Source organism: Cervus elaphus, chromosome 24, assembly GCF_910594005.1.
Source record: "Cervus elaphus chromosome 24, mCerEla1.1, whole genome shotgun sequence".
NCBI lineage: Eukaryota > Metazoa > Chordata > Mammalia > Artiodactyla > Cervidae > Cervus > Cervus elaphus.
The window spans coordinates 68,583,018-68,610,000 of record NC_057838.1 but is presented as its reverse complement, the minus strand read 5'-3'; the positions used below and the strand labels follow the sequence as shown (position 1 = coordinate 68,610,000).

The 26,983-nt window shown below is 60.8% G+C and overlaps 1 protein-coding gene and 1 long non-coding RNA gene across 6 annotated transcripts in view; one reads left to right on the top strand and one right to left on the bottom strand.

Moving 5' to 3' along the window:
• The window catches only part of SLC6A6 (solute carrier family 6 member 6), an 82,236-nt gene that overhangs the window by 49,723 nt on the left and 5,530 nt on the right, over positions 1 to 26,983 (top strand). For all 5 annotated transcript variants that reach the window (XM_043885754.1, XM_043885757.1, XM_043885756.1 and 2 more), the window contains 9 exons: positions 7,154 to 7,286; positions 13,134 to 13,268; positions 14,351 to 14,454; positions 14,592 to 14,716; positions 18,392 to 18,504; positions 23,245 to 23,382; positions 24,321 to 24,423; positions 25,003 to 25,103; positions 26,196 to 26,366. In XM_043885754.1, the coding sequence (XP_043741689.1) occupies positions 7,154 to 7,286; positions 13,134 to 13,268; positions 14,351 to 14,454; positions 14,592 to 14,716; positions 18,392 to 18,504; positions 23,245 to 23,382; positions 24,321 to 24,423; positions 25,003 to 25,103; positions 26,196 to 26,366 (1,123 nt within the window). The remainder of the gene's footprint in view (positions 1 to 7,153; positions 7,287 to 13,133; positions 13,269 to 14,350; positions 14,455 to 14,591; positions 14,717 to 18,391; positions 18,505 to 23,244; positions 23,383 to 24,320; positions 24,424 to 25,002; positions 25,104 to 26,195; positions 26,367 to 26,983) is intronic.
• LOC122682714 lies at positions 2,699 to 3,799 on the bottom strand. The gene is made up of 3 exons (XR_006337488.1): positions 3,451 to 3,799; positions 3,135 to 3,224; positions 2,699 to 2,838 (listed from the first exon to the last, which is right to left on the bottom strand). It is a non-coding gene; the product is annotated as an uncharacterized LOC122682714 (long non-coding RNA).

Below are 26,983 nucleotides of genomic sequence, written 5' to 3'. Positions count from 1 at the left end.
ATCCTCACTGTGGATAAAACTGCCCCCGCCCGGGACACCTGACGCTCAACCTCAGGGGGGCTAAGAGTGGTCCCTTCCCGATGCCCGTGTGACGCCCCCCATCACAGAGGGGCTGTCCCCTCTGTCTCAGGCCTGAGCCCTCGTGAACCATGAGGTCCTCTCTCGTGCCTTCTCCCCTGCCCGCTCCCCCAGCCTGGGCCCTGCTGGGGGACTCCAGGGCTTCCACCTTCCTGAACCCCCATTCTGAGCATCCCAGCTCCCTTCCCTGGCCCGCGTGGTCCACAGAGAGTGGCTCCGTCCAGAGACTGCCCGCCGCCCGCCCGGCCTCCCCGCCCCGCCGGCCTTTGCAGCCTCCCACGGGCCCTGGCCGAACGTCTACAGATACCCTGGGGAGGACTGTAGTCCCTGGAGGAGGAGGAGGAGGAGGAGGAGGAGGCTTGGCTGAGAAGACCTGCCTGCTATCCGAGGGGCCGAGGCCGCCTGCCTTCAAGGGCCTCCCCTTCTCTTGGGTGTGACGAGGGCAAAGGAGAGAGAATGCCCGTGAGCATCGTCCCAGGGACTTGCTCTCGTCATTTTGTCCCCTCTTCATGGAGTCCCTTTAGGGCGGGAACACATCTAAGAGTCATCCCCAACTCCTTTCAGCTTCAATCTCAGACCCCACCCCTGTCTGGTCCTCTAGGCTCTCCGTGTAAAGTACATCCAGACTCTGGCCATCCTCCCCACTTGCACTGTGGCCGTCCCCCCCCCACCCCCGCAGCCCCGGAAGACCCCCACCTTCCCTCCCCTGTTACGGGTGCGTCTCCGCAGTCAGCTGTGAAGCCAGACATGTCATCTGTCAGCTCAGAAGCCTCTCCTGGCTTTTCCGTGCTCGTAGGCTTGCCCAGCCAGGGAGGGTTAGGGTTAGCCTGGAGCAGCACGTCACTCCCTCTCTCTGGCCTCATTTCCTTGTCAGCAAACAGAGGGGCCGGGTGAGCTGGGCTTTGGGGGATGAGTAGGAGTTCACTAGGCCAAAAAAAGAGGAAAAATCGGCCTACACAGAAGGAATAGCCATGCTGAGGCGCAGCGGTCGTAAAGCTCGTGAGTAGCAGCCCGTCCTTCGTTTGGCCCGAGGATAGGACGTGTGGAGCCAGGGAGAAGGATGGAGCCCTGGACGCTAGGCAGAGAAGGTTGGACTTCGTTTTCTAGGAGGAGGAACCATGGCAGCTAGAGAAGGGGCGGAGAATCACATGATTGCATCTGTGTTCTCTGAACTCGCTCAAGGAACATACTGGGGAGAGACAGGCTGGGACACATATATTAAGCACCAACTGTATGCAGGGCCTCAGAGGGCTCAGCCATCAGAAGATGGATTTCCTTTTAGGGTGAAGCTCAGCTTGTACGATTTCCCCTCAAAATAGCTACCGGCCCTGCAGTGACTAGCTCTGGGGTGTCCACAGAGAGAGGCTCGCTGGGATGGGACTGAGGTGTCTCTGGCTGGTACCCACTGGGCTGCCGAGCTGTGAGCCAAGGCCGGTCTCCCATCCTTGGAGCCAAAGCCCATCCCTGGCCTTGGCTTCCTTCACCCTCTCAGCTGCACCAGACACGCGGGACCCTGAGCTGGCCCCCCGCTTCTGCACATGAGGCCTGACGGTGCTCGGGAGCCGCCTGGGCTCCTAGATGACAGGGCACCATGGAGCTGAGCCTTCCTCCCGGCTCCAGACAGGGAAGGGCCTGGACGCCCGTCCCTGCCAGGCCCGCCTCCCCTCTGGTTTTCCACGAGGAGGAGTGGGGAGCTGCAGGCCATGCTGCCGTCCCCTCGATCCTAGAGCAGGGACCCTGACTCTAGCCCGGGGGCCCAGCTGCCGGCCTCAGAGCGGTCACCCCTCTCCAGGGCTCGCAGAGGTGGCGAGGTCCCGTCACCTCATCGCCTGGCCGAGGGTTAAAGCACGGGCCTCGGGCCTGGCTTATTAGGTGGGACGCTGAGGATCAGAGTGGTTAAGCGACTTGCCCAAGGTCACACAGGCAGCTGGGCGTAGTGGAGAGCTCAGCCCTGAACACCTCTAGTGTCTGCATCCCCACCGGCCGTAAGTCCCAGGGCAAGTCCACGGGCACAGGTAATGTGCCGTGTGTGTGTGTGTGTGACCCCACTCTTAGGTGACGCCTGGGCTCTCCTCTTGGCCTAGATCCCCAGGCCCACCCCGTCTGCAGCACCGAGGCACCAGCCTCGGTGGGAGCTGGTGAGATGCCCTTCTCCCTTGAAGGATGCTGGGGACCCTTGAGATGGGCGTTTCACCCTGGCTTTAGAATTGAACTCTTGAGTCGCTCAGAGATGCGAAGGCAGAGCCTCTGCCCCCAGCCCGCCCCATCCTGCTCGCCCTTGCGCTGAGGTCACCTCGGTCCCGGGGGTCCTGTTTGTTGCCCCCTGGCCCTGGAGGACAGGCGGGGTCATATCTGGCCAGCTGCCCTCCATCAGCCTGGAGCCATGCCTTCCTCCCCAGTTCCTCCAGGGCCCCCTGGGAGCTCAGCACATATCATTAGACTTTATTAGAATCAAAGAAATGAGTCATATTTGCAAACAAGCCCTGCTCAGCCAATCTCCCCCGGCAGCTGTCAGAAGGCGGAGGCGGTGTGGAGAGAGCCTGGTGCGGCCTCCTTCTCGGGGCGGACGGGCTCTTTTATAATTGTTGCCTCCGCCAGTCTCCAGGGAAGAGCTATCGCCAATAAATGGCTGGCCGGCATTCAAAAGGAAACGATTTGGCCCACTCGGAGGACGTATTTACATCTCTGAGTGCCGGCTGGACGGCAGCAGGGCGGCCGACTCCAAACAGACGTCCAGGCGATTCTTTTTTGGATCCCACCCTGGAATGAATCAGTCCTATTCTCAGACAAGAATGCAGCTCACCTCTCGGCCTCCTGCTCTCTGTGTGAGGGGTGCGGAGAAGCCTGGGGTGCTGGGGCCTCTCACCCAGGATAGCATCATACCCAGTGCGTGGGTGACTGGTCCCCAGGGTGGCATCAGAGAAAAAGAACCAGGGCTAGGGCTGATGGTTTGTTTGTTTGTTTGAAATCTGGGTAATTTCAGGTGAATTCCTGAACCTCTCTGAGCCTCAGTTTCCCCCTCAACCAAATGGGTGTAATTAATCAACTCCACTCACGTCCGTTGAGCACTCACTATGTGCCAGGCGCTGTTCTGGATCCAGCGATGGTCAGGACAGACACAGGCCCCCGCCTCCATGAAGATGACGCTTCGGTAGGACAGACAGACATGAGACAGATAGTGCAAGTAACATTGTAATAGACAAGCGATGATAAGTGAAGGAAGCTAAAGCCGAGGGAGGGAGGGAAAGAGGGTTGACCAGGGGTGCTTTTTCCATCGGGTGGCCAGGAAAGGCTGCCTTGGCAGAGGGGTGGGGCGCAGCCAGTTCAAAGGTCCCGAGGCCGGGGGGGACTGGACCTGTTCAGGGCACGTACCTGAAGCCAGTGTGGCCCAGGGAGGCGGGGCAGGGGCCCTGGGGATGAGGAGGCTGTGCATGGACCTCGTCCTGGACCGGTCCCCTGTATGCCCGTGGTCCCAGCCTCCTCTCAACAGGCACTGCCCTGTCTCTTTAAGACGTCTGCGTCTGACTGTCAGAGTGCTTGGCCAGCCCACTCAGGGAGGCAGGAAGGACTGGGGCAGGGAGGTGGGAGCCATGGGAGGCGTGGGGCAGAGCGTCACCTGCCTTGGGTGTTGCCACATTCTGTCTTGATAAGAACAGACTGGGGGCGAGAGTGGAGGCTGGAATATCACCAGCGAGGCTGCTGAAACAGGGCTCGGAGCAGTGGGAGCCGGGACAGGGGTGGGGCGATACGGCCGGATTTGGGGGAACTTGTGCAGCCTCTGGGAAGGTCGGAGGCACTGGTGAGGGGCAGGCCCTCCCTCTGGGGCCCGGCATGGTACAGCTTACCGAGCACTCCTGTGCACCGGAGCGGGAAGGCCCAACAGATCCCGGGCCGGGCCTCCTGGGCGTCCGACAGGAAAGGGTCCTTCAAACTGTGTCCGTTTAGGAGGGATTCCGATGGGCCCGCAAGCTCTCCGGCCTCCTGGCCACCCCCAAGATGACTTTGGAAAGGACGTTGGTTACTTTGGCCGGGAGCCCACGTCGGGTTCTGTTATGACAACCCCTGATTGACACAAGGACTTTGGTTCCGTTCCTAGAACGTCTGCACGGCCGGCCCCTTGCAAGCCTTTGTAAGAACCTTAATTTTTGTGAAGGTGGTATGTGCCCATTAACAGCATTCAGATGGTTTGAGAAACACATTCCATGGCCAGTGAGCCCCCCTCCGCCGCATCCCCCAGGCCAGCGGCAACACCGTTGCCTCGTGTGTCCTGATCACGCGCCTCACCCCTGGGACGCCGCCCCTTACCAGCGCGCGGGGAGATCCCTGCGGCCTCACAGGCTGCGTGACACTCCGCCCGCGCCTGCTGCAGGCCTGCTCAGGCCCCTCCCATGGCCCTCTGGGTGGCTGGTTTCCTGCCATTTGCTTCTGCAGACAGAGCCGAGATGAACAGCTCGAGGTGTGTGCTAAGTCGCTTCAGTCATGTCTAACTTTTTGTGACCCCATGGACTGTAGCCCACCAGGCTCCTCTGTCCATGGGATTCTCCAGGCAAGAACGCTGGAGTGGGTTGCCGTGCCCTCCTCCAGGGGATCTTCCCAGCCCAGGGATCAAACCCGCATCTCTTACATCTCCTGCAGGTGGGTTCTAGCGCCACCTGGGAAGCCCGAACAGCTTAGGGTGGACCCTGTCATTGGCCATATCATCTAGGAGAGTCGCAGGAAAGGTGCCTTCAACGGTTACTGCTGGCAGCTCAGAGGGGCTTCGCCACCAGCCGTGGAGAAGCAAGTGCTTGACTCAGTTTCCCCGTTGTGGCCTCCGCGGCTGGGCAGCTGCCAGAACAAGGCCACGTGGGCCCCTCCCATCCGTAGTGGGCACCACGGGTTTGCCCAGCGCGGGGGTGGGAGCCGGCAGGAGGATGCCAGTGACCTGAGCGTGTGGCGAGTGTGGTCAGAATCGGGGCTCTGGGGCTTTGGGCTCCTTGGTCAGCTCACCCCTAAGGAGAAAGGAAAGGCCTTCTTGTGACTGGACACCCCGCGGCACTGGCCGAGCACCCGCTGTGTGCCTCCTCCGCAGTGCATCTGGAGTCTGGTAGGCAAGATAGACTCCCCCGAAGGGCGATGTCCAGGGTGAGGGGGTGGCCGGGGAGCCGGAGGGACACTAGTCATCCAGAGCATCGCAGGAGACCTCCCTGGAAGCCTGGCAGCGGAGAGGTGCCTCCCCGAGGCTGCCCATTCACACGGAAGACTTGGCCGCTGCCCAGCAGGCCCCAGCTTCGTGGAAGGAGCCGAGCCCTGGAGGCTGTGCCGGGAAGGGCTTTGTTCTAAAGCTACCGCAGGGCCAGACCCATGTACTTGACCAGGTGAGCAGCCTGCCTCGCGAGGATGCCCCCGGCCCTGAGGGTCCAGCAAGCCCTGCTGAAGCAAGGCCTGGGACGATTCTTGTTAAAGTGAAGGCTCCGTTTTCTGTATTAATCAGAAAAGGTACTGGAGCTGGGTGAGCACTGGCTTTGGGGGTCGGGCAGCCCCGGTATAGGGTGGCAGCTCTGCCACCTGCTGGCCGTGTGTCCGTGGGTCGTTGGATCCCCAAGCCTCAGTTTTCCCCATCTGTAAAATGGGGCCAGGGACTCTCAGGCCTTGGACCAGATGAGATAAATTAGAGAAGCCTCGTTGATGCAACCTCGGCGCCTGGGGGAGCCCCTGGATGTCGGGGTGACCCACAGAAAAGCCTGAGTGCCAGTCGAGGTGGGAATCTTGGATTTACTCAAGGTCCTCATGTTGAAGCTTCTCTGGAGAAAAGTGAGAAGCAGTGAGACAGCGTCCTGGGCTGGTGGCCCTCTGAGCCCTGACCCTGGGGATTGGTCGCACACAGGCTGGCTGAGAGCTGCGGATGGCCTGGGGGCAGGAGCCCGTGCTTGTGTTTGGCAGAAGGGGACACGGAGGGCAAGTCCAACGCCCCTCTTGCCTCTCCTGCCGGAGACTGCGGCCCCTGAACGAGGAGCTGGGTCTTGAGGGGGCGCCAGCTTCTCCTAGGGAACAGGAGCCTGTGACGGCAGAGCCCTGGGGACCAGTGTCATTGTGCTCAGCCTGGCTGCCCTCGGTCACTGCCACAGCAGTCGGAGCGCTGGGACCACGGGGTCGGTTTCTGGGCGTTAAGTCTCATCGTCTCTCAGCAGCCTGCTGGCCCCACCCCAGCTTCAGGAGGCGTCTGCCCCTCGGGGGCGTGTCTGAGTAGCGCCGTGGGCATCTCCCCTGGTCAGCGCGGCTCTTGGACCCCAGAGACCCAGGCTCTGCCCTGTGAGACTCGTCTGTGATGATCGTCCTTCAGACCGTTCACGCACCTCCTCCCAAGCCCTCCTCCCAAGTTGCAACCCTGGCCGGGGGCGGGGGAGGCAACAGCTCTCCCTGGGTTCCCGGAGCTGCCCTGGGGTCTCAGCGCCGAGACGGTAACGACCGCCGCGGTTTACTGGCTGCTGGCGGCATCCGGGCCAGTAGTTTGTACTTCGTGTGGCTTTTCTCCTAACCCTACAGAGAGGTGTGTGGGTGTCCTGCAGCCACAAATACAACCAACACCCTGGAGACTTATCTTTTAGCGAGAGATCCAGATGAGGAATGGGGGCAAAGAGGGACAGGACAGAGAATGTGGGGTGGAGGGGGAGTGGGGTAGGTGGTTATTCCCATTTTAGAGACGAGGACACTGAGGCAGGCAGTGGTCACATGCTGGAGCCCGGTTGGAATCCAGTGTCTGGCCCGCCGGGGACACTGGGCAAGGGCCTGTGAGAGTCCATCACACGGGAATCAGTACCTAGTTCACAGATGAGGAAACTGAGGCTTAGGGGTTTACCCTAACTCGCCCGAGGCCTGGCTGGATAGAACCCAGGTTCGCCTGACTCAGGAGTCCAGGCCCACCCTGCTGGCTGGCTTCCCCAGGACTCTGTGAAACCGGGGTTACCTGAGATTTCCCGAGACCCGCGGGATTCCGCAGCTTGGAGCCGGGCTGAGCCGCAGCCTCTTGGAACCCCGGTGCGGCTCTCCCGGCCCCAGGCCGGCCCGTCTGACTTGGGGCTCTGTTTGCTTGAAGGCGGCAGGTTCTGAGCCTGTCTTCCGGGATTGACGAGCCGGGCGCGCTGAAGTGGGACCTCGCTCTCTGCCTCCTGCTCGTCTGGCTGGTCTGTTTCTTCTGCATCTGGAAGGGCGTCAAGTCCACGGGCAAAGTGAGTTCTGCTCCCCTCCCCTCCGCCTCGTGGAGCCTGGCCCTCTGCAGGGTCATCTCCCGCGCCCCCGGGGCCCTCCTGCTCGAAACTGGTCCTGCTTAACCAGTTCTAGCAAACCTGGAGCCCCCTCAGTTGTGGCGTTTGCCCATTTCACAATGCAAATCCGCCCAGCGGGTCCAATTTGAAGTTACTGATGGTTTGACAATCAGCCTGCAAGATTCCTGAAATGGAGCAGTCTGCTCTCCTAACTGGAGAAGGAAATGGCAACCCACTCCAGTGTTCTTGCCTGGAGAATCCCGGGGGCGGCGGAGCCTGGTGGGCCGCCGTCTATGGGGTCGCACAGAGTCAGACACAACTGAAGCGACTTAGCAGCAGCAGCTCTCCAAAAGCCCAGACACTACTGGTACCCCGCTGGGGAGTGGTGGCTTGTGTGGATGTTAGCAGATAACAAACCCTGAGATGCCGGTGAGAAGTTAACTGGTGACGGTGTTGTTAGCTACCAACTGCTCACCAGCCACAGGGACCCTTGCGACCTCAACATCCCCTGTAGACTCTTTAGAAATGCAGACCCGCGGGGCTGACCCCAGACCTACAGAATCAGAATCTGCATTTGAACACTTTTTCCCCAGATGATACAAATGCACACTGAGGCTTGAGAAGCAAAACTTCTCAACTGGCATTTTTGCAGCTAAGTCAGATTAACTGAATTATCTTAGGCCTTACATTTCAGCTGTTAACGAGGATGTTAGTTATTAAGGAGAGCTCGCACCGATCATTAAGTCGTTTGCTCATAACCTAAGCGCTGGCTGTCGCTGAAGTATCTGCCGCTGGTAAATATGTTACATAGTGACCGAGCCGTTAGCTGTTAACAAAGGTGGTAGCTGAAAATTCCTGTTACCTTATTCACGCAGGTTTTAGGAGCAGCTGGTATATTGTCAATAATGAAACTGTTAGCCTGTAACTGAAACGTTACCTGTTAACAGGGCCGGGCAATGGATGACCTGGTAATCAGAACACCAGACAATATGATACCATAGTCATCCTGGAGGCAGAGACCCTCCAGAGGGTCCCCTTGGGCTCACCCGGGCTAACCCAGGGCACTAACTAAGCCACAGCGTTGGCTGGTCTGCCCTCACGTGCCCCGTGTCTGCCATCCCCCGACCCCCTTCATTTGCATCTCCACTGGGGACAATCTCTTTAAGATCCAGACGCCCTCAAAGTTCAAAAGACTTAAGGTGGCGTTTGAAGGACAGTGATGGGCAGTGGGTGACGTCACTGGGAGAAGGGACTTTCACTGCGCGTTCTCACTGGGTGAAGGGCGTATTAGGTAAAGTCACGATCTGAAGAGACAAGAACTAAAGGGAGCATAACGTGGTGGAGAAAGACAGGAGTATTGCGTGCAGTTAGGGGCAAGGCTCACCAAGAAGGGTGCTTAGAGGCGTAGATCTGGAGGAAGTGAGGGGTGAGCCATTCAAAGGCCCAGAGGTGTATCTGACCAGACCCCCGGGGAGCCCCTAGTCTGATGGAGGAGCTGATGTCTGCCAGGAACTGTGAGCCTCACCCGAGACACGTGCAGGGGCAGGAGACCAGAGTCGAAACGAAATGGAGAGGGCGCGGGTCTGTCCCACGGCGGCTGACGGACGTGACTGGCTGGAGGTCCCCCTGCCGCCCCCAGAGAAGAGGCTCCGGGCCCCCAGGGGCGGGCGTGGTCCCCAGAACAATAGCAGGGCTGGGGCCAGCCCCCGGGGAAGCCAGGACAAACACAGGGAGGATCCGAGGACTTCCTCGAGCCCCTCGGCCGCCCGCCGCTGGCCGTGACTTCCAGCCCTGGCCATAGACCAGGTTTGCGGCCGCCGTGGGGGCCGGATGGCCTCATCCTGTCTGTGGCCTTGCTCAATGGCTGACCCCGGCGTGGCCGGGCCTGGGGAGGAGGGAGCGCCCAGGCCTGGGAGGCTCGAGACTCAACCGAGTTCAGGTCACTTGGCCTCTCTGGATGTCAGTTCCCTTGTTTATAACATCATTCATCCTTCTGAGGGTCTGACACTTCACCCAGAGTTCACTGCTGCTCAATTCATCCAAGAAATTGTGATCGTGGTGCGAACGCTTGTGCCAGGCACCGTTCTCAGCTCTGATTATTAGCTCTTTTAATCTCCTGGCGTCTGATGTATGCGTGGCTCCTGCTCTGTTTTACAGAGGAGGTGGTAAGAGGAGATGTTTTGGGGGAAATGGAGGGGCAGAGAGGTTGATTTGTTCAAGTCTACATAGCTTGTCGGTAGCCCGGGTAGCTTTGAGCTCGGGCAGCCCAGCGCCCAGCCTCGGGGCCCTGCATTCTCCTGCCTCCTGTGGTCGCCTGCTCTTGCGGCACATTAGGTCGCAGGGGGTTACTGGGATCCAGACCCTCCCACAGGAAGGGCGGCCCCATGAACCCCACCGGGAGTTCAAATCCCAGACGCGAGCACAGGCCAGTCTCTCCAGACCTGGTGTGGGGTCTCGGCTCTGCGCCCGCAGCCTGCATGATCAGTCCCTTCCCCCAGGAGCCTCAGTTTCCCCCCGTGTGAGATGAGTCGTGTGCTCCCCCCAAACACACATGAGGTGCTTGGCGCCCGCCAGGCCCTGGGCCTCTGGGGTGAGGGACCCTTGCTGCCCAGACGACCTCCCCAGAGGAAGCCCAGGGAGGCAGAGACCAGCCTGTCCCCCTCGTGCCTGGCCGGCCACCCTCTGCCCGCCATCCCCGGGGGAGGAGGAAGCGCTGGCTTTGTAAGTTTCCAGGGCACTTGGGCCGCAGGGCTTTTGGGTCGCGGGCTCAGAGCTGCCACGGAGGTTTGCCAGCAAGAGTGGAAAAATACCACATCCCGGCACAGGGCGCCCGCCAGAGGCCACTGGTGGCGCCTGGCAGAGCCGCTCCCGCGGGGCTCCCGAGAGTCACGGGGGGCTGGAGGATGGCGCTCAGGGACTGGGCCCCGGCAGATGCTGCAAAACAAGGGTGTCCTGCCAGAGAGGCCGCGCGGTGGTGTGAGCAGGTGGGGTGTGCTGCCCTGGGCTTGGGGAGGAAGCGTGCGCACACAGACACAGACACACACACGCAGACACACACACGCAGACACGCATGCATATACATAGACACACGCAGACACACACACATAGACACGCACAGACACACACAGACACACAGACACACACAGACACACAGACAGACACAGACAGACACACACACAGACACACACACATAGACACGCACAGACACACAGACACACTCACAGGCACACACACACAGACATACACAGACACACTCACAGGCACACACACACAGACACACACACACACAGACACACAGAGGCACACACACACAGACACACACACACAGACACACAGACACACACAGACACCCCCCCTACACACAGACACACACACAGAGACACACTCACAGGCACACACACACAGACACACAGACACACACACACAGACACACACAGACACACAGACACACACACACACTCACAGGCACACACATAGACACACACACAGACACACACTCACAGGCACACACACACACACACACACACACACACGCCAGGCCTGGGAGGTGTCCTGTGTCCCCGACACGAAGCCCCCCGCCCTCGCCCGCCTGCCCAGCCCAGGGGCCCGGGGAGGGGGGGCCGCGCACTTTGAGGGGGGGCCCTCCGCCCTGGCCCGCGGCTGTCAGCACCATTGTTCTCCGCAGGGCAGGGGCTGGGGCCAGAGCAGCGTGCGGGCCAGCCGTCTTTCTTTTGCCCCTTCTGTGGCTTCCTGGCCGGCCCCCACCCTCCACGTCTACCCGCTGGTCCCTGGGACACAGAGCGCTCTCCTGTCTTCGGGAGAAGCCTGCAGGGTGGTCTCGGGGAGATGGGCCCACAGATACGGAGGGGGCTTCAGGTGGGGACGTGGAGCCCAGAGAGGGGCCATAGCTTGCCCAGGGTCTGACAGCCAGCCTGCCGCAGAGCCGGATCTCCGACCTGAGCCCTGTGGCCCTCGGGAGCCCTCTCTTTGGGAGGGCCGGACAAACCGCAGACGCTGAGGGGCTCTTTCCTGCTGTGCTGTCGTCGCTGAAGCAGGTGCTAGACCATCCAGCTCTGCCGCCTGAGTGCCATGTGACCCGTGGGCAAGGGACGGCTCTGCGGGCCTCGGTTTCCCCATCTGCAGACGGGGTCAGGGCAGGACCCGCTGAGCGCAGAAGTTACTGCACACGCATCGCACCCAGCACACAGGAAGCGCTCGGTAAACCCTGGCAGCTGGCGCTGGCCGGGGGCAGCTGAGCCCGGCGGGCCCTGAGAGCTTCCTTCGCGCCCTTTTCAAAGCCTGCTTTTAGTTTCTACTCAAAGGGATGGTGGCCCATCGAGGCTTCCCGTGGCAGCTGGGTGAGGCTCAGAGCTCTGTCACCCTCTGTCTGTGTCTGTCACCTGGGTCCCGGGAGTGTCTGTCCTGGCACTGTCCCCGCCCCCAGCACCGCGAACCTTCATCCTGCTCTCTGGGCCTCAGTTTCCACACCTGGAAAATGGGTGCACTGGCCAGGCAGTGGCCCCCTCCCTGGTCCCCCGACCCCCTCAGAAGGAGCTGGGGGCTCTGTGAGCTAGCCTCAGGATTCCTGCCGGTCACCACGGGCTTTCGCATGTCGTCCACCACGCACCAAGATGCCCTGTGCGCAGTGGTGGTTTGAAGACGTCTGGGAGCCCCGCCCAGCCTCTGTTCGTCCTCTGACAGCAAGGCGGCCAGCACACCGATTTGTGGACGTGCCGAGCATGGGGTAGGCTGCTGCTCACGAGACCGGGCTCAGCCAGGGCCCAGCCGAAGTAGCAGGATTTCACTGTCACTGCCCCCGGGCACCTTCGAGCCCTGTCTCAGGCACACGCCCCTCCTGGGAGCTTCTTGTGCTGGAGTGAAAGTTGGGAAAATCCAATCTGTAAGTGCAGGCCACAGGAGGTTTGAAGGCCAGTGCTTTGGGGACAGGACGGGGAGCGGAAGCAGGGCAGGGCCCCCGGGGATGGAAAGGCGTGGTCCGGGTCGTCTGTGGTCCCCGGCTGGCGTTGACCTCACCCTGCCTGGGACGTGAGGCGCGACGCGTCCTGGTTTCCTCTCCAGAAGTTCCCCGGTGCTTCCTGCAGAATCAGCCGGCCAACAAAAGACCCCATTTTTTGCACGTCTAAGCAGCCACCTGCCTTGTGCTGTTTTGACCACGTTGTGAGCATCATTCTGTTGAATCCTCGCCTTGCCCAGTAGTGAGGGCCTTCTGTGTCTCTCATCCCCACTCTACACATGAGGCCACAGGCCCAGAGAGGGTAAGCATCATGCCCGAGGTCACACAGCACATGAGGGACGGAGCGAGGATTTGAACCCACACGACCTGGTTCTGAACCACAGGTCATACGAATGCTGCCAATGTTCAGTTGCTCATTCGTGTCTGACTCTGAGACCCCATGGACTGCAGCCCGCCAGGCCTCCCTGCGAATGTTAGCTGATCCTTACTGCGCGCTGTGGGCCAACCCCTGGGCATCCACGCGCGATCATTTACTCTGTTATTGTGCCTTTTCCTTTTTTCACCCGTTGCAATGTCAGTTCCATGAGGGCAGGGACTGGCTCTCTGTATTTGCAGGGCCCCATAAATATTTGCAGGATTCGAATGTCAGTAAGTCTGTGTGTGAGGTACGTATGTGCTTTATACCCAGGTTGCCGGTGAGGCGCCTGCGGCCCAGAGAGGGTGAGCAACACACCCAAGGTCACTCAGCAAGGGAGGCAGCAAGCCTGGCCCTGGAGCGTTGGCCTTGGAGCGGATGCTGGGTCGGGGAATGGCTGAACGGCTCCCGCCCCTTGCAGGTCGTCTACTTCACGGCCACCTTCCCGTTCGCCATGCTCCTGGTGCTCCTGGTCCGTGGGCTGACGCTGCCCGGCGCGGGCGCAGGCATCAAGTTCTATCTGTACCCCGACATCAGCCGCCTGGAGGACCCAGAGGTACCGCGGGGCAGCCTGGCCTCCCTACCCCACCCCCACCCCCCGGGGCCGGCACGGGGTGGGGAAGGAAACAGAAGCCGTGCCCATGCTTCTGGGCCCCCAGATGGAGCCGGGGCGGGCGGGTACTGTCAGCCCTGGTACTTTTCCACTGGGCCCTAGGGGTGGCTCACGGTGCCCGCCGGCCATCCCGGCGGTGTGTATCTTTTCGCGTCGAGGGCCTCCCGAGGCGGGCCAATTATAGAGGCTGCTTTAGGCACGGGGCCAGGTAAGGCAGAGACGTCTCCGGAAGCTGGTCTCCTCTCCCCACGGCGGCCTTGAGGCTGCATCGTGGGGGTGCCCTGGGCTGAGGGCGGAGTTCAGAGTTGTGACCTCTTAGAAGGTCGGCGGGGGGCAAACACTAACAGTCCCCCCCCACCGAAGCACTCAGCCACGTGGCCGCGGGGGTCGGAGCTCTCACGGGCCTGTTTCAGGGCCTTCTGTCCCCAGGGTCCTCAGCCTTTAGGTTGTCCCCAAGGGCCTGTGCTGCTTCAGGTCTCTTCCCCACGGTCCTCTCACCCTGGGTGGGAATGGCTTTGCCTGCATAATCCATCCGGGAATTCCTCCCACTTCCAACTCAGGCGGGGGTCCCCACACAATAGCAGTGACCATAAGGATAGCAGCCTTGACTTACAGGCTTACCATGTACCTGGCGCTGGGCTAAATCTTAACTCTTTGAACCTGCAAAAAAAAGAAGCACTGTGGGGCAGGGGAGCGGAGCCCACTTTACAGGTGTGAAAACCGAGGCTCCGGGAGTCATATGGACTTGCCCACGATGATTCTGTGGCTGGACTCCACGTCCCTCTGCTCCAAAAGCAGGGCCTCTTAACCCTGATGCTCAGTGAACTGGGAGGGGGGCGGCCCTTAGACTCCTGGGGTTCTGCTTGCACCCTGGATTCCAGCACCGATGCGCCGATCGCATGGAGAATCCGCACACCTCGAGGCGGAGTCCTTGGGACCCGCGCCGCCACCTCCAGGAAGCCGGCCCTGACGTCCCTTCTTGTCTTGTCTTCGCCTCCCTCCCCCTGCCCCCGCGCCCTCCCCAGGTGTGGATCGATGCCGGGACCCAGATATTCTTCTCCTACGCCATCTGCCTGGGGGCCATGACCTCGCTGGGGAGCTACAACAAGTACAAGTACAACTCATACAGGCAAGTCTTGCGCCGGCAGGCCTGGTGGGCCTTAGAAGTGATGATGTTTAAAGAGAAGAGAAAAAAAAAGAGAAGTTAGGGAGCGTGGCTTCCTTGTGTTGTGAATTAACTTGCTCCCTGACATATGTGTAACATAGGGACTGTATGCTGCTGGGATGCCTGAACAGTGGTACCAGTTTTGTGTCTGGCTTCGCAATTTTTTCCATCCTGGGCTTCATGGCACAAGAGCAAGGGGTGGACATTGCCGATGTGGCTGAGTCAGGTATGGTGGTGTCGGTGGCAGTGGTGGTGGGCACTGCCACCTAGTGTGTGAGCCGAGTACTGCAGGCATGAAGCCAGACCCCCCGCCCAGGGGCTTTGGGGGGCGGTGAGCCTGGTTTCCGAAGTGGACCCCCACCCCACCCCCTTCTCGCACCACGATGTCCCCCAGGTTTCAAAGAGTTCAGAAGCTAGATTGGAAGCATCTTCATTGCGGTTTTGCCCCAGGGATGGCAGAAACACAGGGGCTGGTCAAGTCGGGGGAATACTCAGCGCTTCTCAAGTGGTCTTTCCGCACCGCCCCCCCACCCCACCCCACTCCCTGTCCTTCCCTATAGCAAACTCCTGGTTTCAGCAACAGACAGCACTTTCCTCACTCAGGGGCAGGGCAGCCACCCGTCGGCATCCCGTTGCCACCTTCTCAGCTTCCGTTTCTGTATTTTGCACTTGGCTCTAAGCGACCCCCTTCATTCATCCCACCGCTGTCTCCTGGTTTGACTGGGTCGGTCTCTGCCCTGTGTCAAGCACCCACCGTTTTTGCCCCAGCTGGGGAAGGACCGGGTGTGACAGGCCGCCCTCTGGGACGGTGACAGGTTCAGTTTTGGGGTAGGTTGTGGAGACCCCTCCACCCCTCGGGGGTGCAGGCTCCATGGGTGGGACGCTCCCCACTGCAAGACAGCTGCAAGTGGAGATGGTCTTAGAGCCAGAGTCTGCAGAGCCTGCAGGCTGAGGCTGGGATCCTGGGGTTCCAGCAAGATGGCTCTGGAACCCGAGAATTGTCAGGGCTTCAGCTGCCACGACCCCAGAGCCTCAGAAGCCTAGGTGCCCCAGTTCTAAGAGGTGCCCCCACGAGCTCCCAGTCCTGGGCCCGCGGCTCTGAGCGGCAGGGCTTCCATGTGGCCCTGAGACCTCTCTCCTGGACCCCCGGGGTCCGCCTTTCCTGCTCCTCTGCCCGCCTCCCGTCCTGCCCAGGTCACCCAGAGGGCGGTTGTTGCGCTTGTGCCCAGCCTGACCTCCCAACTTGCCAGGAGCCCTCAGGGGCCACCTGGGGGCAGGTGAAGGTCCTAGACTGAGGCTTCTCCCAGGGCCGAGAGGAAACCGCAAGGTCCCGACTGTCGGGGCGCAGGCTGGAGTCCTTGCCCTTGTTGGAAACACAGGGTGGTGTCCTGTTCCCCAGCCGGAGACCCTAGTATTGGAGCTTGGGGACCTCAGCATCGTGTATTCAGAGGTCAGCGCCACCCTGTGACCAGCAGCTTGGCTGCTCAAGGTCGGATCTGCGGTGTCCTGGGCAGGGTGCCCACCAGAGGCTGGACAGGCCCCTCTCACGTGAGGACGTGCCCCCTCCGGCCTCCCCGTCCCACCCTGCACGTATGTGATGGCCTCAGGCCCGTGGTGTGTGAGCCTCTCGGAGCCCCAGGCCCCGCTTCCCCCCACCCCGGCCCCCTCCTTCACCCAGTGCCGCAGGGCAGTCCTGGCCGGCCCACGCCTCGGCCCCACGCACCTCTGCCCTGTCCCAGGTCCCAGATCAGACGTTTAGACAGAGTTCTCCTTCCCTGGGAGCCCTCAGAGGCAGGCTGGAGACTGAGGGACCCAGGAAGTAGTTGCAGAAGTGAAGAAGCCACGCCCGTGTGGGAGTCTGGCAGAGTGACAGAGGGGAGAGTTGACACCCCCTTTGCAAATGGCTATTCTTCAGCTGAGGGCTTGCCAACCAATTCTGATTGGTGGGGAATGGCCAGGAGCGTGGAGGGAGTTGAGCGGTGGGAGGTAATCTGTCGGTACATGAAATAGATCCTTCTCTGCAGACAGCTAGGTACCGTAACCTACGTCTTCACCATCAAGCTAAGTCGTGTCTTATTCCCGTTCACTTCAAAGACCTTGTTGTTTATTCCCCCACGGTGATGTCTGAACAGCCGACACATCAAGGGTGATTATTTCGCTAATAAGCTTTTTAACAAGAGCCATATTGAGCGAAGTGCATTGGAACAAGATAATTATTTAGCCCTGAGGAGCGCACATTGCAAATGAAGCGTAGCGTGGGCGTCTCTGCTGCCCCAGGGGCTCAGCGGCTGCGGCGTCTCCTGCCCTCCGTCTTCAGTCCCCTTGCTTTCAGAGAAGGATGCTCACACCCTCTCCCCGAGTCTGGCTTGAGAAAGGCCACGCACTGAAATACAGAAGTAGCTGTCCAGAAGCCTCAGGGCCCAGCGGGCGGGCGGGGGTGGGCTGGGGTGGGGGCCCCATTTTACATCTGTCTCTCAGCGGCCGGGTTGACCCCTCCCGTGCCGCCTACGGTCAGGCCGGAGCTGACGCGGGGGTCCCAGGGGGCCCCAGCCCCGTGGAGACGAGGGTCCTACTCCAGTCAGGGCTTTGGGGTTGGGATGAGCGCCCTTGCACCCCTCCTGGGGGTTTTCCACCATCGCCTCCGAGGACACGGTCACAGTCACGGTCGGACTTTGCTTACATGGGGGAGGACTCTGGACGTAACGGGACTCACCCTCGCCGCCACGCGTGTGGTCAACGCCGTGCGATGTGGTTTCTGGCTACAGTTTATTTCAAAGCTGTTTTTTGTTTTTCTTTCTTAGACCATTCATTTTGTTCCCGATCCCTGTTTTACTGTTTTAAATATCCTCCAGCCCTGTTTGTTTCACATTTCTTGACTTTTTTTCTTTTTTTTTTTTTTAGTTGTGGATTTTACTTTATACTTTTTCTTTAGCCCAAGCCCTTCTCTCTTTTGCGGCTCCCGACCCTCTGAGGGACCCACAGGCCTTGGTTACAACTCAGCCCTTCTCCCGGTTGTCTTCGCTCAGGCCCAGCTGGAGGCGGGAGGGGACATTTGCAATTGGAGGCACCCCCCAGAGCTGGTGGGGATTCTCCCTGCGTGTCAGAGCACCCCCTGGAGACCAGAGCCCTTTGCCAAGGAAGTGGCCCCAGCACCCAATAATCTGAGCAGGAGAAGCCTCCTTGGGGTTCACTGACGGGAGCCTGCCCCCCCACCCCTGCGGGGAGACCGCCCCCTGAGGGCACGTGGTGATGTGGAGAGAGGAGGTGGTGGGCGGAGGACTGGACTGCGGCCAGGGGGCTGCCCGCCTGGGGTCTTACCCCGCTCACCCCTCCCTTGGCTTTGGGCCTCAGCTGTCACAGTGCTGGGGGGGGTGCACAGATTCACCCCGAAGACACGTGGGCCCCTCAGGGCGTGGTCCCGTCTTCATTTTTCTGGCCACGCGTTCATTGTTTCATTAGAAAGCTTTTCTCTGCAAACAGGGATTGGTAGTCAGGTAACCAGAGCGCGCTCCCTGGTTTTGCTTCCTTCCAGCAAACATTGATGCGGTTCTCTGGTTTTGGGGGGAGCGGGGAGTCCCTGCTTTCCCCAGCGGGCAGACGGAGTCCCAACTCGGTCCCGTCTGCCCCCACCCATAACCGGTGTCCGCTCGGAACCTGGTTCCTGAGAAGGCCAGCCGTGCTGCTGCGTAGGAGACAGATGCTAAAACGGGCCCCCGCCTGAGCCCCACGCGTCCCACCCCGAGTGAGAACAGGCCTGGTCTCTTACCCCAGGCGGGCCCCTGCATCGGGGACTGGGGAGACCCGCCCCGGACCCCGAGTGTCTCGTGTGGCTCCGGGGCTCAAGGCAGCTCGGTCACTGATGACCCCCTCTGCCCGCCCCCCCCATCTTCTCTCCCCTTAGGTCCTGGCCTGGCCTTCATCGCCTACCCGAAAGCCGTGACGATGATGCCGCTGCCCACGTTTTGGTCCATCCTTTTTTTCATTATGCTTCTCTTGCTTGGACTGGATAGCCAGGTACGTGCAGAGTGAGGGGATGGCCCCCTGCGGAGGGGAATGGTCCCCCCTAGAAACCTGGTTCTGGCAGAGCCTCCCTCTGCAATGTGATGAGACGGTTGCAACCCCCAACACACACACACACAGCCTCATGTCACGCCTGCAGCAGCTGCAGCCAGCAAGGGTTCCTGGACCCCGGGGGAGGGAACGGTCCAGGGCGGCAGCAGGATGTCATCTGCGCCAAAGCTCGAGCCTTTGACCTCAGCGAGGGACAGAGAGACAGCCTCAGGTTGTGGGCCCAGGGGTACAAGGAGAGGGGTGAGACCACAGTGGGGGCACACGCCGCGGGGCACGGAGCCCCCGGGCAGGCCCCGGCGGGACCCGGCGCACAGGCCGTTCCGGCAGGCGGCCAACACAGCTGTCCGGGGCGCGAGTGGCCACTGACAGTCCTGAGCGCGGCCACGGAAGCTGGAACCGGGCTGTGCTCGCCACCTCCTGGGGCACGTGGGTCTGTGAGCTTGGCCCCTGCAGGGAAACCGAGCCCCCAGAGCCTCGCTCAACGTCCCCCTGCCCTCCCCACACAGACAGGAACCCCATTACCCTATTGTCTTTCCCTGCACCTCTCAACCCCCACGTCCCAGCCCTCCAGGGCTTAGGCCTCCCCCCTCCCCAGGGTGTGTCTGCGTGTGTCAGCCGGGGCTGTGTCTGCCTTTGGAGACTCAGTTGCCAGTCCCACTCACCCCCACGGTGTTGCTTTGTTGAACACGTTTCCTCCACCCCAGCCTCAGTTTCCTCATCCGGTAAATGGGTATGATTATATCTTCGTTGCCTTTGGTGAAGCACGCTATGGGGAGCAGTCAATGGTGCCCAGAGGACGTTAGAGCGAGCCCCTGGGACTCCTTTCCCTGGAAATAGGCGTGTTTTCACTGAGGCCTTCTCGAGAGCACAAGTGTGGCTCCAGGAGGGGGCAGTTAGGGTGTGCAGGGCGGGCTAGTCCTGTGCCCAGGGCCAGCCAGGGGCCTCCATCCGAGGCCAGTCTCTGACAGGCAGCCTCGTGTGCCAGCCGGGGGTCCGGATGCCTCACAGAAGTCTGGGCATCTGGGACCCTGTGAGAGGCGGGGGCTGCACCCCTTCAGGAGAGAGCCTTGCCCACCGTCCCCCAAGCAGCGGCCTGGAGGCCAGTGACCAGATGGGCCCCCCGGGACTCAGGACCTGGGAGATGGGAAGTCTCAGAAGGTCAGGCAGGGGAGAGAGGGCGGTCCGCTAACAAGGTCCAGAGCAGAGCGGAGGGTTTGGCAGAAAGAAGACCAGGATTAGCAGAGAAGACCGAAGGAAAACATTTGGGAGACGGGAAACAAAAATAACGAGAGGTTGTTGATGAACTTGAGCTGTGTAAACAGTGAGATGGCTCCATCCATCACCCCTGGTTAATGAGCTTGGCCTTAGGAGGCCCCCGGCAGCCGGCTTTTATAACCTCTTACAGAGCTCTCAGCAAGACCCAAAAAAGAAAACAGAAAGAGGTTAATAAATGACAAAACAGGCCATCTCCAGACTGGCCTCTTGGGCTGCGGAAGGGGCACAGGTGGTTATTCATTAGATTGCCCGAGGGAGGCAGCAGGGGCCTGGTGGAGGCTGTGGGCCCTTCACTTCGGGCGGTTTGAAGCTCTCCAGGGCAGCCTCGCCCAGAGCGCCAGCTCTTCTGGTTCAGAGCGAGCAGCTCGCGGCACCGAACAACCCGCCTGATTGACGCCCCAGGAAGGGGCGTGGTGGGCTTTGAGCGCTGGGATCCCTCCGCTGCACCCGTGTGAACTCGGGACGTGGGGGAAGGTTTATAGATGCATCAACACCAGCCATGGTAAGGGCCCTACCCTGCGAGCTGTCCACTCGGACCAGGCTTCACGTGTCACGTGTGGAAAAAGACACAGAACGTGAAATTGACCCTCTAGCCATCTTTATGGCTTCCCCGGCGGCTCAGAGGTAGAGGACCCAGCTGCAAAGGAGGAGACGCTGGTTTGATCCCTGCGTCGGGAAGATTGTCTGAAGAAGGGAATGGCAAACCGGTCCAGTATTCTTGCCTGGAAAAATCCCACTGGACAGAGGAGGCTGGCGGGCTACAGTCCATAGGGTCGCAGAGCCGGACATGACTGAAGCCACTGAGCGCCCATTTGTGAGTGCTCGATCCGTGCATTAAGCACACTCATGTCGTCGTAGCCATCACCACCATCTCCAGAACTTTCTCATCTTCCCAAACGGAAAGCCTGTCCCCACGAAAACCCCCTTTTCCTCCCGTCGCCGCCTCGCTTTTAAGCATCAGCTCCTTAGTACGCTGTGTCCCGTATTTACGTACAACTGTCCCCCAGAGCCGCGGAAGCTAGGCTCAGAGACAGCCGGGACTCGGCCGCACCCAGCGGGTTAGGGACTGAAGCCATGCCTGACGGCTCCCAGAGCTGCCAGTTCATCCCTGCGAGCTGGCCTTCCCTTTTTTAAAAAGATATTTACTTGCTTATTTTTGACTGTGTCGGGTCCCAGTGGTGGCGCGCGGGCTTAGTTGCCCGGCAGCACGTGGGGTCTTCGTTCCAAGCCAGGGATGGAACCGGTGTCCCCTGCGCGGGAAGGTGGACTCAACCTCTGGACCACCAGGGACGGGCCGGCCTTTCCGCTTGAGTTTCAACCCCCAGCACATAGCTCCCTCCTGTGGACGTGCAGAGATGCACAGCCAGTCTCAGGGAGCGCGCGCCCCACTCAGCCGAGGAGGGGGTCCCTAGGTTTGGGAGCATTCTCTTTGGCTGAGGGGTGTTTGCGGAGAGAGGGAGTGGGACGGTCACCACGTGGAGACAGATGCCTGTCGCTCTCGCTGGCCTCCCTGAGGGAGGCGCGGTGTGCGCGCAGCCCGAGGGGGACGCGGTGTGTGTGCGGCCCGAGGCGGGTGCGGTGTGCGTGCGGCCCTAGCGGGGACGCGGTATGCGTGCGGCCTGAGCGGGGGCGCGGTGTGCGCTGTGCGCGCAGTCCGAGGAGGGCGCGGTGTGTGCGCGCAGCCAGAGGGGGACGCGGTGTGTGCGCAGCCCAAGGCGGGTGCAGTGTGCGTGCGGCCCCTAGCGGGGACGCGGTATGCGCGCGGCCTGAGCGGGGGCGCGGTGTGTGCGTGCAGGCGGCAGAGGAAAGGAGAACTGGATACCCCCTCCCCCAGGAGCACAACCCCCCAGCCCCCACCGTGTATTAACAGGAATCAGCCCATCACCCATTTACTCTAACCCTTTCCCATCCTCCTCACCCCTGTGGAGCAGATGGGATGCTCTCACTTTATAGTGAAGGAAGCAGAGGCTCTGAGAAGGCGGGTCTGTGTCATATTCAGCGAGTCAGGTCTGGAGAGGCTGGTGGAGGGGCTGGCGTGGTGCCCCCCAGGGCCGCAGCGATCAGAAACGAGGGGCTTGTGCCGGTATTGGCCCTGACTCTCGGTGGCCCTGCATCTGCCTGTCTTTGATTTTCAAATCTCAAAACGGGGAAGAACCTTAACTCCTTTACAAGGTTAATGTCAGATCTGCCGGTCTGCTCTGGTTCACTGGCCTTTTAGACTCAGCACCCCTTTGGCTGAGACATCAATCAGAGGTCTAAGCACCTGCCCCCTGCTCTCTTGGGACCCCTTCCAAGAGCTTCTTGGTCATCGTTTCTCTGAATTCCCAGCCCCTTTGAACACACGGGAAGGACCTGCTCCCGTGTATGTGTGTTCCCTGATTCTCCCGTGATGCTTCCCAGAGGAGCCAGCCATTGGCCGTGTCTTGCAGGAAGGCTGTGGAAGCAAACCTCCCAGTGTCTGTCCCAGAGGAAAGAGCTGACAGGTTGAGGTTTTAGCTTTTGGACGTCTAGTGGACTCCGATGGCCTCAGAGGGTGTGTTGGCTAGCCGAGCCGTTTGGCTGTGGTCACTCCAATGAAAATGCGTCAGCGTGCCCTTTCACCCCAAACCGTACCTCTAGACTACTGTGCTGCGGATAGGTGCCTAGAGACAGACGTGGTCCGGCCCAGGTCGGCCGCCACGGAAGTTGGAGACGGTCTGCGGGGCACCTTCCTTGAGGTCGTGAAGTCACTAAGATCCTTGCGATACGCATCCACAGGACAGGGTTAACGCCCCCGTCTGAGAACCGAGGCGGCTCCGTGGACTGATGTGAAACGTCCCCCTGGGATAAATCGTTAGGTGCAACAGTGGGAAGGTTTAGAAAAACCGAGGGTCACCCTTGAAGGTTACCTATGGACTGGCCTTTCCATCACCTTTGGGAGCCCAGGGATGAGTTCCTGGGGTCGCGGGCAGCATTTGACTCACGCACATGGGCCTGTGGGCGTGTACGCAATGTGTGCGGAATCCTCCCGTGGAGCCACGGTCCCCACAGGGTTAAAAACCACCGTCTGAGTCTTCAGTCTGGAAATTGAAGCCCAGACTTGCCTGGGTCACCACCCATAGGTCACGTGCTGCTATGTACCTGGCCGGACTGGGTGCCCAAGGCCCAGAAATAAGGGGGCACTGCCCTCAGCTTCCAGGAAAACCCAGACCCAAGCGGGAGGTTGCCCGCGTTGACACACCAGCCAGCAAGTGTGCCGGGCGGAGGGGCCTCAGGGGCATGGACTATCTGGAGAGCCGCGCGGGGCCCACCAGGCCTGGCCCGACGGGACTCAGCATGCGGAGCCCCTCCGCGGCATGGACGTGGCCCCCCACAACCCGAGCCGAGGGGGTGCTGGCCCGCTGCTCATGGCTCTCCTTCCCTCCCCAGTTCGTGGAAGTGGAAGGACAGATCACGTCCTTGGTTGATCTGCACCCATCCTTGCTAAGGAAGGGTTTTCATCGGGAGATCTTCATCGCCTCCATATGCTGCGTCAGCTACCTGCTGGGGCTGACCATGGTGACGGAGGTAGGTGGCTCCCGCCTGGCACGAGGGGACCCCCCCCCCCGGCAGGGCCCTGGGTGCTCTCACTGTGTTTCCCAGGTCAGTTCAAGGCCACACTGCCTCCCTGCGGCCCCCCACCCGGCAACTGAGGTTGTCCCTCTTTTGAGGGTCCCACCCCACCCAGGGGCAGCAGGGGGTGACTCAGGATCCCGCCCTCCAGCCAGACGCCCTGCCCCACTTCCCTGTTACCCTGGCAACACCGTGACCACCTGCTGCCCTCCATCTCTCCTCATCCCGAGGCCCGGGGAAGGGGTGCTTCGGCCGAAATCCCCTTTGACAGCAGCTCCATCCCCACTGCTGTGGGCAGTGGCCCTTCTCCGGCCGGCCTGCAGGGGAGCCGAGCGTGTGAGCCTAGCCCGGGCCGCGGGCTCATCTCCCCAGCGCCCACCACCCGTCTCTCCTTACTCTCCGGCCCAGGCTTGCATTTGACCCCCAGATCAGGATTTCACATCCCCAGTCTTCCTTCCCGGAACTCAAAATAAATGCGTTTCCCGAAGTGTCTGTAAGAAACACCCCTGGAAAGGCAGATCACAGGTTCACATGCCGAGCAGCTCGGTCTCACTGAAGTCTTCTCTGTTGGCCACCGGGGGTTTTAAGCCCCTCTGTTGGAAACAGGCTTCAGCGAACCCATTCTTTTTTGTGTGAAGAAAGACATGTTTTGCTTTCATTTCTTTCTGTGTGTGTCTTTTTTAATTAAGTTTTTACTTTTTGACTTAAATTTGTCATGAAGCTAAGCATCCTTTAACACAGTTATCTGGTCCTCACGGCCTCTGCCCAATCCCCCCCGCCCCCCCCCCCCAGCCTGGGCTTTCTATTTCTTGTTGACAGGCCAGAACTCTTTACATATGGAGGGACTTAGAGGCCGAATAGCAAGTTCACCTCCTCTGGCTTTCTCTTCGCAGGGCGGCATGTACGTCTTTCAGCTCTTTGACTACTACGCAGCGAGCGGTGTATGCCTCTTGTGGGTGGCGTTCTTTGAATGTTTTGCTATTGCCTGGATATATGGTGAGTAGAGACGTTTGCCTGCTTTTCTCAGGTCTCCTCTTTGGGCTTCTCTCTTTAGAAGCTTCAGAAACAGAATTCTCGTGGGAATTTCATTTTGCGTCAAACACAAATGCTGTTCCCTGCCTGGACCCTTCCCCTTTCACCACAAATACGACTGTAGCCACGTGGAAGCTTCTCTCCAGGCTGAAAGTTCAAGGTGTGATCCGATGCCTTGACAAACACAGAGTTTGGCCTTGCAGGGGTCTGTCTTTGGTGAACCACCCCTGGAGTCCAGGAATGGTCCATTCTGACCTCCTCGAGTCCTTGGGATGGCCACACCAGGATTTGGGACTCTGCCTGAGGTTGCTAAAAAAATACGGGCTACCCAGTGACCCGTGAATTTCAGATCCTTTCAGGTAAATGTGTGCCGGGTCTATGTGGTGTGGACAGGTACACAGACCTGGGTGAGGCCCTGGAGACACCCCTTCCTCCTCGCCCCACCCCGATCCCACGGCCCTTGAGCCCCTGCCGTGAGGTTCCCGGGGCGGACGCCGCGTCTGGGACGCCGGATCACCGTCCGTCTGCCTCTGACTCTTGCAGGCAGCGATAACTTCTACGATGGTATTGAAGACATGATCGGCTACCGGCCGGGGCCCTGGATGAAGTACTGCTGGGCCGTGGTCACCCCGCTTCTCTGTATTGTGAGTATGCTCCTGCGTGGCCGTGGGCCACCGTCCCTACCCCAGGGCTTGACAGTTTCACCCGCCCGCGCGCCCATTGTGAACTCAGCATCGGCTCAGTGCGGGCCTCCGACAAACCCGTGTCAGCTGGGCCTCGGGGCAGGGGCCGGGCCGCCGCTGTCCGCTCAGACCACGGCGAGCTCAGAGAGTAGACTGTCCCCCGTGTTTAGGAACTGGGTGCCGGGGGATGCCCCCAGGGACCTCAGTCTCCAGGCCACCGTGTCCCTTCCCCCTGAGGCCCCCGCATCCCCATTTGTTAAACAAGGAGGCCGACCAATGTGGGGCTGAGTAGCAGTGACCGCGTAGGCTGTCTCTTTATCCCCGAGAGCAGCTGTGCCCTTTTATCACCTGAGCTGCAGACTGCCCCCCACAAAATGCCATCTGCTCTATCAGCCAGCGGGCTTTCCCGGTGGCGCCAGTGGTAAAGAACCCGCCTGCCGACGCAGGAGACGTAAGAGACGTGGGTTCGATCTTCCCTGGGCCGGGAAGATCCCGTGGCGGAGGGCACGGCCACCCACTCCAGCATTCTTGCCTGGAGGCTCCCCATGGACAGAGGAGCCTGGCGGGCCGCAGCCCGTGGGGTTGCACAGAGTCAGGCGTGACTGAAGCAACTTGGCCCCTGGGCTCACGCGCACGCGTGCGTGTTTGCACCTCGTTCTAAGGGCGCCCCGAGGGTCCTGCCCAGCTCCGCCCGGGCGGTCAGGGGCCTGACAGGTGGTCTCTCTACCACTGGATCCACGTGGGCCGCTGGGATGCAGAGAAGATGCAGGAAGGCGGTCCCATGGGTGGAAGCAGCCTGCCCAGAGGTCCCCAGGGGCCCCGGCGGGGCTGAGACACTGGGATCCATAGCATAGCCGTGCAGGAGGAGGCGGTGGGCAGGTGGCCGGGCATTGCTGGCCAGAGGAGGACCGTGCGTCCGGAAGGCCCTGCGGAGCGGCAGAGGGTTCTGAGCAGGGCAACCGCTCCAGCAGCAGAGGGGGAGGAGTGTGGGCCCCTTGGGGGGGCCCCGCCCTGGCCCCAGAAGCCCCTGACCGCCCCCTTGTCTCCCCACAGGGATGTTTTGTCTTCTCTCTCGTCAAGTATGTACCCCTGACCTACAACAAAGTCTACACGTACCCCACCTGGGCCATCGGGCTGGGCTGGTGCCTGGCCCTGTCCTCCATGGTGTGCGTCCCCCTGGTCATGGTGGTCCGCCTCGGCCAGACCGAAGGGCCCTTCCTCGTGGTAAGCACCCCGGGCCCCCCGCCGGGGGCAGGATGCTGAAGGCCAGCTAGCTGGCAGTTGGTGTGTGACCTGGGGCCCCGCGCTGGCCCTCTCTGAGCCCCAGGCCCCTCCTTCCCCCTGCGGCGCGGCTGAAGCTGCGGGCAGGAGATTGCGTGGCGGGAAGACGGGGCAGCGGTGGCACCTTTGGGGGCCAGGCAGCGGGCCAGGGGGCAGTGGCTTCAGATGCCAAGACGAGAGCCACGGCTTCGCCCCCAGAGCAGAGGCGGCCAGGTTGTTGCTGAGACAGGAGCTGGGGGGGAGGGCTGAGCCCAGCCCACGCTGGTGTCCCCCCTTCCCAGACTGGTGGCCCCGATTGCCGCCGGACCCTCGGAAAGAGGCCACCTCTGCACCAAGCAGAAGCTCTGGCTGCAGGGTCTCTGCCCCCGTGGGTCTCCTCCCCCTCTCCCCCAACCATCCCCCGAATCCATCCTCTCCGAAATTCCTCCAACAGTCCTGGAGGTTACAGGCCCTGGCTCTTTCCAAGAAATCCTTTTCTTAGACTCTCCCTTAACCTTTGGGCTTGGGCTGGCTCCAGGACGGCACTGTTTTGTTCTGGGCTGTTTTTATTGTTATTCTCT